The following is a 12,432-nucleotide window of genomic DNA, read 5'->3' as shown; positions in this document are numbered from 1 at the left end:
TTTTTTTTTTTTTACGTACATATTTTTTTTTAATATGTACGTTATGAATAAATATATACAATTCAAAATATCATAATTTTTTTTAGGACGAAGACTATATGAAGTGAAAATACCAAAGCAAGCTAAGAAGTAAATATATAAAAGTATATAATATGGTAATCAAATTATACATTATACAATACTCTAATTTACAACAATTGTGTGCAATAGAGGTAGTACATATTGCTTGTAATGTTGTACGATGGTTTTTGGAAAACCTCAGGCACACCCTCATCACCACTCCTTCTCCCCATATCAACCAAACTCATCTCTTCCCTTCCTCCTCTTATGGTGGTGTTTGGGATTCCTTATTTTCCCTCAACTTTTAACTTATTGACTTTTATAAGTTAATAAGTTGTTAAAATAGTGTTTGGTAAAATGAGAAGGACTTTTAAAATACCTTTTAGTTTACTCTTCATAAGGGCTTTTTGAGAAGTCAAGATTTCTCACTTCTCAAACCCAAAAAGTCCTTTTATGAACAAAATCCCCATTAAACCCCTCCCAACTACCAGAGACATCTGCCGCCAACATCCCCATTTCATCTCTAACTACCCATATTAAGAAGGCAGATGCTCCTGAAAGAATGCAGGTTTCTGTGCTAATAACATACTTTCGCAAACACCCATTGTATACATTTGATTTTGTTGATAGTTATTTAACTTGTTATTGTACGTAGATATCTGAAGAAATCACTGGACCTCGACCAACAGATGGTATGAGCATAGACAGAGAGAGTAACTGGATTCTTAATCAACTTAAAATGGCCAAAGGAGGTGGTAATACACCTGAAGAAGGAAACGAAGTTGAGTTATCTATACTTAAGGAAGATGTTAAAAGGTTCTTGGAGCTTGTTCACGTTGAAAAATTAGATGCAAGTGTAAATTTGAACTCGAATAACAAACTGGAAGCTTCTATTAGAGGTAGCAATTTCGGCACATGTATTCATGCGTGGTTCGTTTGGGTTATGTTCTCTAATGATGTTGTTTTTCAATTTCAATATGCTAAATCAAACACTTTTTAAAGGATGTCCTTTTTGGTCATTTTACATGAATAAGTTAAACCAAACACCTTTTAAAAAAACTACTTATTGACTCATAAGCTAACCCAAACACTTTTTTAAAAAGTCATTTTCAAAAAGTCATAAGTTAATAAGTCCTTCTCACGAAAAGTCCTTTTTAACTTAAATAAGCTAACCCAAACACCCCCTATATCATAAAATTGACATTAGGGTTTTGTTATCGAAGACGGGGGACGACCGTAAGCTCAGAGATCCATCGATATGCTGGAAGCGAAGCTTATCTATAAACAAGAAACATCCGACTATAAACAAGAAACATCCGGTACGACGTTCAGATGAAATAGAGGGAGAAAGAAAGAGATGGAGAGAGATTAGAGGAGGGAGACGGCATAAAGGACAAGGAGGCTGCCCATCGTCGTTAGAAGGAGGCTTGGCGTTGGCATCATTGCCATCCACACGCTTAGCCTGGTTGTATTCCGGCGAACCTAGGGTTCTGCCGTGATTTTCGACGGTGGTGGATAGGGTCAAATCGACCACCAAAACCAGCGGCGGCTAGGGTTTCATGGTGTAAGGGGTTGCTGATGAGATTCAGATCCCACTCAGGCAGATTTTTGTTGAGTTTCTTGAGAGGTATTGTACACCTCTCTTCATCACCAAACGCAGTGAGTAGTATTTTCATCTAGATCTTTTCTATTATTATCATGGCTGGCAATCTTGACCCGTTATAGGAAAAACAGGTTAAAATGGGTAACATTTTTCCGTATTTGGTTCAAGATGGGCAGATACTTACCAGACAATGGGTTGAAACGGGTAGATAAACAGTAAGATTAATTTAGGATGGGTCAGAACAGGTTTATAAAGTAAGTTCCACGGGTCAGAGCGGGTTGATAAAGTAAGTTCCACGAGTTAGGTACTGGTACTCCTTGGTGTGTTTGCGGTTGTTGTGTAATTAAATGATTACAAGTAATAACCACATGCAAGATTTATAATAGGAAATACAGTGATTGCATGATAAGAGATGTGTGATTTAATAGAGTACAAGTTATAACCATATTATAGGTTGGATAAGTATTGATCATTCCCTCTAATTAGTAATTAATTACACTCATGAAGAGCTTTTAAGTCATGCAAAACAGAAGCAAAAAAAAGGTTTGGTACGTTCTAGCAAACATTTAGGTAAAAGTAAAACCTGAATGGAACGAAGTTTATTATCATATATTCATAGTTATTTGAACACCACAAGTAAGACTTTATTTATAGACAATTTTAGTGACTCAAACATTAAAATAGACTTTGTGAGACTTTTGCTGTGGAAGATCACATTCAGGTAGTGTTTATGACATTTGTTTATGATCATTGTCCAAATTCATGTGGATTGTGGAGTAGAATAGGTTGATATGTAGTTAACTGATGGTAACCATAGGCAAGGTTTATAGTTGTCAATTTAGTAATATAAGAGCTGTTAGATGTAATCACGCCAGATTGATTATGAAACTAGATGAAGTTTATGGCCAAAGTTGTATTATATCCGATTACATACATTAAGAACTTTTAAGTGGAGCCTTTTTTTTCTGTATATCTAACGTCTGCTGGAGTTGCAAACCATTGCCTGTCATGCAAAATGGAAGCAAAAGGGTCTAGATACGTTTTAGCAAGTGTTTAATAAAAGCTAAGTGGAAATTTATTATTAATTTTGTTATGTGTCAAAAGTTATCCGAACATTACGTAAGTAAGTTCCACAGGTCAGAACGGGTTAATAAAGTAAGTTCCACGGGTCAGGTACTGGTACTCCTTGGTGTGTTTGCGGTTGTTTGGCAACTATTGTTCTGATTGAAGATGGATGAGGAGAAAGAAACGGATTGGTAGTCACAACATTAGAAATCAAGAGGTTTTGAAATCTGAATATTAGATATATTTATCAATATTAATTAATAATAACTTAATTTTTTTTTAAAGGCAAATCTTACTTCATCACCACAAATATTTAGACATGGACTAAAAGCCCCATACAATACAATTTCAATCACTCATTGTTCTCTCATAAATAAAAAGAGAAATTGCAAAAGGCTTGCGGTTGTTTAAAATAGATAGAGAGATTAAACTTACAGCAATTTACGAAAGCTATATTGTCTTTTTAACATTTTTTAATTATATTTTTGATTTTTTTTGTCACTTGATATTTTGAAAGACAACCCGTTTTGACCCGAAACCCATTTCGACCCAAACCCGCCTTGACCCTAACCCGCTCTAACCCGAACCCATTTGAACCTTTTTTTTTTTAAATTGACCTGTTTTAACCCGAACCACCTTGACCCGAACCCGCTTTGACATGTGACCCGACCCGACCCAACATTGGTTTAAAAAAGCGACATTTAAGCAAGCTTAAAGCGCGAGGCGATGAAGTGCTAGGGTTGTCGCTTTTTTTTTTTTGCTCTGAGGCGACAAATCACGTGAAGCGTTTTGAAGCGCGCTTTAAGCCCGAAGCGCCATTGGTTTGAAGCGACGCTTCAGCCCAATCAGGTCGGATTTAGGTTTTTAATTTAGGCCGAATAGTCTCTAATAGGGTTTAATTGAGGCCTGCTACCCTAAAAAAAGAACATTGGTAAACATCTTCAGCCGCTCCCTCCCTCTTCTCCATTGATTCTTCATACTTTCTCAAATAATCGACTTTAATTTATGTTTTTTATGTGTTAAATGTGTTTTTAATCATGTTTTTGTGTTTATTATTGACTAACAAGTAGAATATGTCATATTGATATGTACAGATATTTTTTTATTTTGAGCGCTTCGTATACGTGAAGCTCTCGCTTCGCGCTTGAAGCTTTGCTTAAAGCTTTTAGAACCAAAACGCTTCGGAGCGCCTCACGCTTTTTTAAACCAAGGACCCAACCCGCCCGTTTTGCCAAGTCTAATTATTATCGGTTGTTCATTGATCTTACTGAGTTATAACTTTTAAAGGTTTGCTTTGGTTTTTGACAACTTATATAGAAAATATATAGTATGTTTTTAATCGTATCATTCAACATTTACTCATTTCGGTTTCAGAAATGCGATAAATATTTCAGGTGGTGTTTTAAGTGGAGTTCAACGCAGAGCTTCGTAGAAACTCAAGGTATTTGTTTTGTCTATATATTTGATTTGTTAAAGTCTTAAACCCGATTTTTAATTTGATTACTATTATCATTAATTAAAAGTATGACAACTCCTCTTGTAGCATGATAAATGGCAATCACCGGTTTTAGATGTCAAAAGGGGTCGGTTGGGTGGTTTACGTTTTGGCTAAAAATAGGCAATTTTCCATACAGGTAAAAAATGGTTTGGTTTGGACCTTCTGGTTGAAGTTTCTAAAGAAATAGTTTTATTTCTTGTCTTCAATGTATACACTAACCAAACTGTTGGTAAAGTGGGTCTCCTATGGTACAAGCTCCTCTGCTAGATGTATCTTGTGTACACCAAACCTAGCATCAAAGAATGATCTATTTAAAAGAATTGTTTTATCTACAAAACTAACAATTTTTTTTTTTACTTTTTGCAAGTTACTATCCTCAAATGTTCTTTACAGTGCACTGTTATTAGTTTTATTATTAAATAAGGTAACATCTTATCAGGCTAAAAGCACCAAGAAGATTGTGCTAAGGTTACAAGCATGTGTCTCAGCATCCAATTAAGGTTAGCTTTGAATCTCTGTTTTTTTTATTTACTTTTGTTGTTATTAATGTTGCTTTTTTTATGTTTTGTGCAGAGATGCAAACATTTTGACATTGTGGAGACAAGAAGGCCAATGGAACTAAACAAAAAAGATGCAAACATTTTGGCATTGGTGCAGAGATGCAAACATTTTGACATTTGTCTACGTGGTATGTGTTCAATTCATCGAATAACTAGATTGCTTACGAAAATGTATTTTGCGCAACTTATGTAACTAACATGTTTGGTATTAACATCCTAAGTTGCGACCATAATACATATACAAATCTAGGCATAAACTCTTGGTTGCAGTTCATGTATCTAACTTAACGGAAATATAAATCTAGCCCCCGCCGCATCGCGGCGGGTTACTTTTCTAGTTGTATTATAAATGGGAACACAATGAAATTGGTAACTTTTCTTATTAAACTAAACTAATAATAAAAGAAGTATCGATGCCACTATCAGGTCTCTGTAATAAAATATAATAGTTATAGGCGTTTTATTTAAATAGTATTTACAACCCGCGCTTTGCGGCTGGTTGCAACGTGCTAACTTGTAAAAATTAGACTGAAATATAAAAACGTGCTAACTTGTAAAAATTAGACTGAAATATAAAACATATAATAGAATAATTAAGTCGACTTAGAACTCGTCCATTGCGACAGAGTCGTTAAACCACTAAACAAAATAATGTAAAAACTTTGAACCACATACACACATTGCAAGGTGTTAACTCGTAAAATTTAAGATCGAAACGTAAAATGACAAATTTGTAAATGATGAAAAGTATATGAAAGTAAAGTTAAAGTGGAAAAGTAATTAGGGTAAAAAAATATATATATTTAGACCGAAAAATAATACAGAACATAAAACGACAAAGTTGTAAATGACAAAAACTATAGGGGTAAAAAATGTGAAAAAGTTGAATCGTAACTCTTAATAACGAACCAAAATTGGTAAAGTAAAAAATAGATGAACCAATGAACCAACTAACAAACCAAACTTTGTAAAAGTAAAAACTTATGAATCAATGGCAATGGACCACCAATAAACTAAAAAGGAAAATAAATTGTACTTTAATTAGTTATAGTCAAAGCTATAATAAATTGTACACAATTGAATAGTACATTTAACTTACAAAATCTTTTTGTGAATTATTAGAGGGAAAATAAAACTAAAAATAGAAAAAGCCACCAAAGGCCATTTTCTACATCTATCTTCTTCACTTTTAGTTTTTTTTTTATCAGAAACTTTTTACACGTCACCAGAAAGCTCCGAATACACTATCTTTACTCTCTTTTCTTCATTTTAGCGACTCTAGGAGATACATTTTATAGGGTCAAGCTACAAAAATGTTTCTTCATTGAATATATACAGGTTAACGTATACTTGTTCGGAGAGTCAACAGACCCCATGTGATTCAGCCCATGTCAAGTATTCCTTTTACTTTTACGGATTTAATTATTTTATAAAAAAATTAAAAAAATATCTTGGTGAAATTAAGGATATTTTTTGTTGAAGGTTTTTTTAGAACATATTTTATTTTTTAATTGTGAACGACGATTTAGTTATTTTGTAATAAAAAAAATAAGACTCAAGGATTTTTTATAAGAACTTTATTTGTAATAAAAAAATAAGACTTAAGGATTTTTTATAAGAACTTTATTTATAGGTTACGGTGTAACTAGTAAGTATTAGCATTTTTTTATTATCTAGAAAACGTTATATTTCTATAAAAGCTTATAAATTTTTAGAAACTTTTTGTTTATATAAAAACCTTTTAAGAAAAGTGATGAATACTCTAGGAGGTGCATGAATATGATAGTTTTTTTATGAGATTTTTTCAAGTGGTGAGTATCACATAATCACAAATCGGTAGTAGTTGTGTGAGTTTGTCATATGAGATTTTAAAATTGTGGGATAAAGGATGACACGTATAATTTAATAAAGTTGGCTAAAATTTGTTCATGGTACAGTGTTGTATAAAAAAGTGATAGTATCACTTCTTGCAAACAGTTGCAAAAAGACTGAACCTTTATCATTTGCAGATTGGTAGAAATGATTCATTAGACTTAAAGCTAGCCTAGAAGGAGGTGATGGTAGTCGGTCGAGCTTGAGCTTCTAAATAAGGCTGGAGGGTGTGGGGGCACCACCCCCGCTAACTCAGCAACTATAGCACCCCGGGGCGCTATACGATCACACCGTCGAAATTAAAGAGGGGACGCTATAAGAGGGGCTCCATCATGGTAACGATGGAGAAGGGGCGCTATAGGAGGGGCCCACTTGATTTAAATCAATGAAATCCTTTTTTTTAATAGGGGGCTCCATCCATACCATGCAAATTAAAGGGGGCTCCATGGCTAGGTGGATCCTAGGTGGCGCTGACGTGGCCTGATAAAGCCGCTTGGGGGCTCCAACCACACCCTTCAGCCTAATTGAAAATGGTTACTTTGAGGGAAAAGCCTGATACGAAGCATCAAGGATTTAGTATTGTTGTAAAAACTCAAGTGAAAGTTTCTATAAACCCAATCTAGGGGGAATCTACTGAAGCATGTGTGATGACATAAACAAGTACATAACTGAAGTTATAGCGTATTCAATAGAGCATTCAACATCAACATATAAGGGGGAATATGTTAGTGCATTTTAGTTTGTTTGTTGCATGAATAGGATTAGTGTAGTCGTGTGGGCTGAATAGGTGAATTATAAGCAAATGATCAGGCTAATTGTTGATCATGCCAAATGTTTAGGGTAAGTACTTGCATGTTTAAACCACAATATAAATAGCCTGATCATTTGCATCGTTTCACAACTTTAGGTTCTAAATTATGATTGTCGGATCATTCTAGAGAGAGAGTGTGTGTAGGTGTGAGGGGAGGTCACAATAGTGTGTGTGATGTAAACTCTTTCGATATTGTAAATCTGTGTCGGTTCGTTCGTTATCATTTGTTTACTTACTGAATTTGTTCGTTTATCTTACTAAATTCAATTGAGCCGATCCGAAACGTGAACTTTCAATTGTAATGATACGAAAACATTGTGGGCCATTAGAGTTTTAGCAAAAAAGGTTATCACTTAAAATTAACCTTTAGTAACGACATATTGTCGCTAATAGCTTATCAAATTTTTAAAAACCAAGCCTTTAGCGACGACATATCGCCATATTGCCGGGATTATTTTTTTATTATTGAAACATATTACTATATCTAACAATTAGCAAGTAGATGTACATTATAATATTATTTATCCAATTTATTTTGAAGTCTTAAAACTATCTTTTGAATGAACTTTGAAATTGTAGAGCAGCTCATTGGTTATAGTAACCTCTTTACAATTTAGATACCTCCATGTTAGCTTTCTTTTTATCTTTTTCTTTTTTTATTAATTATTTTTGGTTTTTTGGGCTAATTTAAAATTTCTTCCGAAGTAAATAACTAATTCTATATAATTTTATTTTATCCATAACCCTTCTTAATTGTCATACATATTCAAAATTTAAATTAAGTTGTAATTATCAATGTTATTTTTGTATACATGTAATGTAAATTCAGTTTTGTTTATTTCTGACATATAAGTATCTTTCTTCTATCGTAAGTTGTAAGTTATAACGAGGATCGATACTATACAAGTATTGTGATGAACCTAAGTGATACATTCGCAACACTATCGGTACCAGTTTGATTCTGGTCAAACAACATCGGTACCGGTGTCGGTCCTATTATAATTGCTACTAATTTTCATTTTTATGGTTTTTGATCGATGTGAAACATGTGTCAATGGCCTTCTGGCATATCACGACTATATTTATGAGTTTTATCTTTCAGTTTCCATTCCAAACAACAACGGATTACTGCTATCGTAACGAACAGAACCGATATCGACCGAATTCTTGCCGCAAGCCGCGAGTGAGTTCCACTATATATGTATATTTTTTAAATACTTGAATACTTTAATAATTATTGCATCACATAATCTCTTCTCTTAAAAGGATGTGATATATAGCACACATTTTGCTTTTACTATTTTTGATGTGACAATATCGTATTTGAATGCTTAATTTAGTTTACATCTTCCTCTATATATACACACATGCATGATAACAATAACATACACAAACCTTACAGACCAGACCAGTTTAATTAGTACTTCTTAGCAAAACTCTTTGAAGATGGCTTCAATGTCCGTGTTTCCTTGTTCCACTTTCTATTACAAAAAATATCATGACATAGGTACAAAATTTGTCATTCGTAAGCCAATTTATGCTACACAATCCACATCAAAGGTTGTCACTGCAGAGACTGTCCCTAGACGATCAGCAAACTATGCGTCATCATTGTGGTCATTTGATCAAATTCAATCACTGTCTAGTGAATATGTAGTAAGATTGAAATTTTATATCTAGTTATGTAAAGTTCTGATAATTTCTATTAGTATATGTGATGAATAGTTCTGCTAATATTCAACCATTTAATTAGGGACAAGATTACAAGGCAATGGCAGATACGTTAAAAGACGCGGTGAAGATGATGATACATAAAGGTGGAAATCAATTAAACACCCTACAGATGATTGATGATTTGCAGAGACTCGGAATATCGTATCATTTTGAAGATGAAATAAGAAATCTCCTGGAGATGATTTACTGCAATTACTACAAAACTCCTGAAGAGTGGAATGGAATGGATCTGAACCTTAAAGCCCTTGGATTTCGACTATTGAGACAACATGGTTATCAGGTTCCTCAAGGTACAACATTATAAGGAATTTGTATTCACAAAGAACATAAAAATTAAACACCATTCGAAAAAAAAACAAATAAAAATGGCCCACTAATTTAAGTTGTATGTATTGTTTTCTTTTCATGATGCCTAGCTGATATTAAAACACTAAAAGTATGTTTATGTGCCTTATATTTAGAGATATTTCATGACTTTAAGGACAAGATGCAAAATTTTAAGCCATACTTAGCCGATGATATGATGGGAATATTGAATTTGTACGAGGCTTCTTCCTATTCATTGGAGGACGAATCCATACTGGATCATGCGAGAGACTTCACAACAAAATATATGAAAGAAAATCAAGACAAAACTGATAAGAGCATATCATCACTAGTAACTCATGCTTTGGAGCTTCCGCTACACTGGAGAGTGCCAAGGGTAGAGGCAAAGTGGTTTATCGAACAATATGAACAAAGAGCTGACAAGAATCCCACATTGATCGATCTCGCAAAATTGGATTTTGATATGGTTCAGGCTGTTCATATTGAAGATCTAAAGCATGCATCAAGGTATCATTTCTACCTCACGTGTGCCCAAATTATTTAGTTACAACTTGTTACACATGAACCACAATATAAAGCATCTTAAAACTAAATAGATTGATCAAGATCATTTAATACTATTTTGATCATTTTGATTTAATATTTTAGTTAGTTGTTTAGATTATATAGGACAACAATATTACTATACATGAAAAGTGGGTAAATTATTGTCGACTAAATCAATTATGCAAGAAAAGTAAAGGATGATAATTATTTTATGCTATAGAGCATTCTTTTATATACTATAATAAGAGTTGTATTATTTTATTCACAAGAGTGAGCTATTCATTCGTTGGCCGATTTTCATACACTAATCATGATAGGTGGTGGAGAAATAAAAAATGGGATAAGAAGCTCAGCTTTAGTAGAGACAGGTTGGTAGAGCATTTCTTGTGGTCGACTGGTTTTTGTCATCTACCTCAGCATAGCCTTGGAAGGCGAACAATGACAAAGGTTAATTCCATTATTACTGCTCTCGATGATGTCTACGACGTGTATGGTACTTTGGATGAACTTGAACAATTTACTAAGGTTATCGATAGGTAAATGATAATGTACTCTAACTTCACTTAGCATACATGTTATCAATTAGTACATTCACCTATTTTTTGAAAACTGATCAATAAAAGAATCTAATAACTAGATGGGACATCAACGAGATCCAGGAACTCCCAGATTATATGAAAATATTTTTCATGGGGTTCTACAACACGATTAATGAGATTGCATACAACACATTGACAGAGACAGGGTTCCATAGCCTTCCATACCTTAAGAAAGCTGTAACTAACTCATCTCAGCCTTTAAATATAAAGCTCTTATGTTTACATTGTTATCATTTCATACCGTAAAATTGCAGTGGGCGGGTTTATGCAAAGCATACCTAGTAGAAGCACGGTGGTACAACAATGGGCATACACCAACACTCCAAGAATACTTGGACAATGCGTATACATCAATATCGGCTCCAGCAGTACTCATGCATGCTAACTTTGTGATATCTGTTCATTCAAGTAATGACATATTGCAAAGTATGCCAAGACTTGAGAAAACAATTTACTACTCATCACTAATCTTCCGACTTGCTGATGACTTGGCGACATCATCGGTATGCCCTCTAATAAATTTATTAATATCTTCTTTAGTTGGTATATTTTGGGTATATAACATTATTCGTATTTTGTTTATTATAACTTATTTAAATTTGGAAAATGTTAACACATTCTTTTTTCTTTAAAGGATGAACTGGCAAGAGGCGATGTTTCAAAATCAATCCAATGTTACATGCATGAGAGCGGTGCTACTGAAGAAGAAGCCAGAGAGTACATCAAAGAGTTGATCTTGGAGACATGGAAGAAAATAAACAAAGAACGAGCACATGCCAATTCTCAATTTGAACGTGGGTTTATCGAGTATGCAACCAACATATCTAGGATGGCACTATTGATGTACAGTGATGGAGATGGGCATGGTTGTCCAGATTTAACTAAATCTCATGTATCATCATTGTTTTTTAATCCGCTCCAAGGAATATAATAGGGTTCTGTCTATCGGCACACCCTGGAATCTATCATCACACTTTGCTTTTTAATACGGATCATATAGTCCTACACAATCCGTATAGGGTTAACTTTATACACTTGCAGACTGACACGGCCAGTCATTGTTTGACAGCTGGTCTTATACGGATCGTATACGGCTATACTATCCGTATTGAGACTACTTTTTTTTTCAATTTAAAGTTTGGTGTATTAGGTATGGTTGTTGGTGTTTATTGTTGGTTGTTTTTGTTTTTATGTGTTTTATAATGTGTATTAATTTTTTTTCATGACTTATTGTATGATATTGAATCGCATTTGTATTGTATCGTATTATATCGTTTTGTGATGCATCGCATCACATCGTATTTGTATTTTGTATTATATTTTATCGTGACGTGCCGTAGTTTTATTTTGCATTATATTTTATGTTGACGTGTCATATTGTTTGGTGACGTATCGTATTATGTATTATCACGTGACTTATCATATTGTATTATGACATGTCATGTCATATCATATTATACATTATACCAACTAAGCTAAACATATATAAATAATTTACTACTCATCACTAATCTTCCGACTGGCTGATGACTTGGGGACATCCACGGTATGCCCTCTAATAAATTTATTAATATCTTCTTCGATGGTATATTCTGGCTATGTAACATTATTTTTATTTTGTTTACTATAAGTTATTTAAATTTGAAAAACGTTTCCACTTTAAGGTTGAACTGGCAAGAAGTGATTTTTCAAAATCAATCCCATGTTACATGCATGAAAGCGGTGCTATTGAAGAAGAAGCCAGAGGGTACATCAAA

General features: G+C 33.7%; 1 protein-coding gene across 12 annotated transcripts; it reads left to right on the top strand.

Annotated features, from left to right (window-relative positions):
• The first annotated feature begins 1,251 nt into the window (after positions 1-1,251).
• LOC110929415 (R-linalool synthase QH1, chloroplastic) lies at positions 1,252-11,992 on the top strand. Of its 12 annotated transcripts, none has more exons than XM_035987475.1 (12): positions 1,252-1,687; positions 4,103-4,169; positions 4,666-4,726; positions 4,800-4,914; positions 8,572-8,652; positions 9,043-9,125; positions 9,223-9,493; positions 9,665-10,037; positions 10,394-10,612; positions 10,714-10,852; positions 10,930-11,178; positions 11,310-11,992. In XM_035987475.1, the coding sequence occupies exons 7-12, from the start codon at positions 9,241-9,243 to the stop codon at positions 11,604-11,606; spliced, it is 1,530 nt and encodes a 509-aa protein (XP_035843368.1). In that variant the 5' UTR covers positions 1,252-1,687; positions 4,103-4,169; positions 4,666-4,726; positions 4,800-4,914; positions 8,572-8,652; positions 9,043-9,125; positions 9,223-9,240; the 3' UTR covers positions 11,607-11,992. The 12 variants fall into 12 exon arrangements, with proteins under 12 accessions (XP_035843368.1, XP_022028259.1, XP_022028263.1 ...); XM_035987476.1 differs by having other exon boundaries at positions 1,277-1,687; positions 4,123-4,169; positions 8,977-9,125; XM_022172567.2 differs by lacking the exon at positions 9,043-9,125.
• Positions 11,993-12,432: the final 440 nt, after the last annotated feature.

The sequence above is a fragment of the Helianthus annuus genome, chromosome 3 (assembly GCF_002127325.2).
Source record: "Helianthus annuus cultivar XRQ/B chromosome 3, HanXRQr2.0-SUNRISE, whole genome shotgun sequence".
NCBI classification, from domain to species: Eukaryota; Viridiplantae; Streptophyta; class Magnoliopsida; order Asterales; family Asteraceae; genus Helianthus; species Helianthus annuus.
This window is presented reverse-complemented; position numbering and strand designations above follow the sequence as displayed.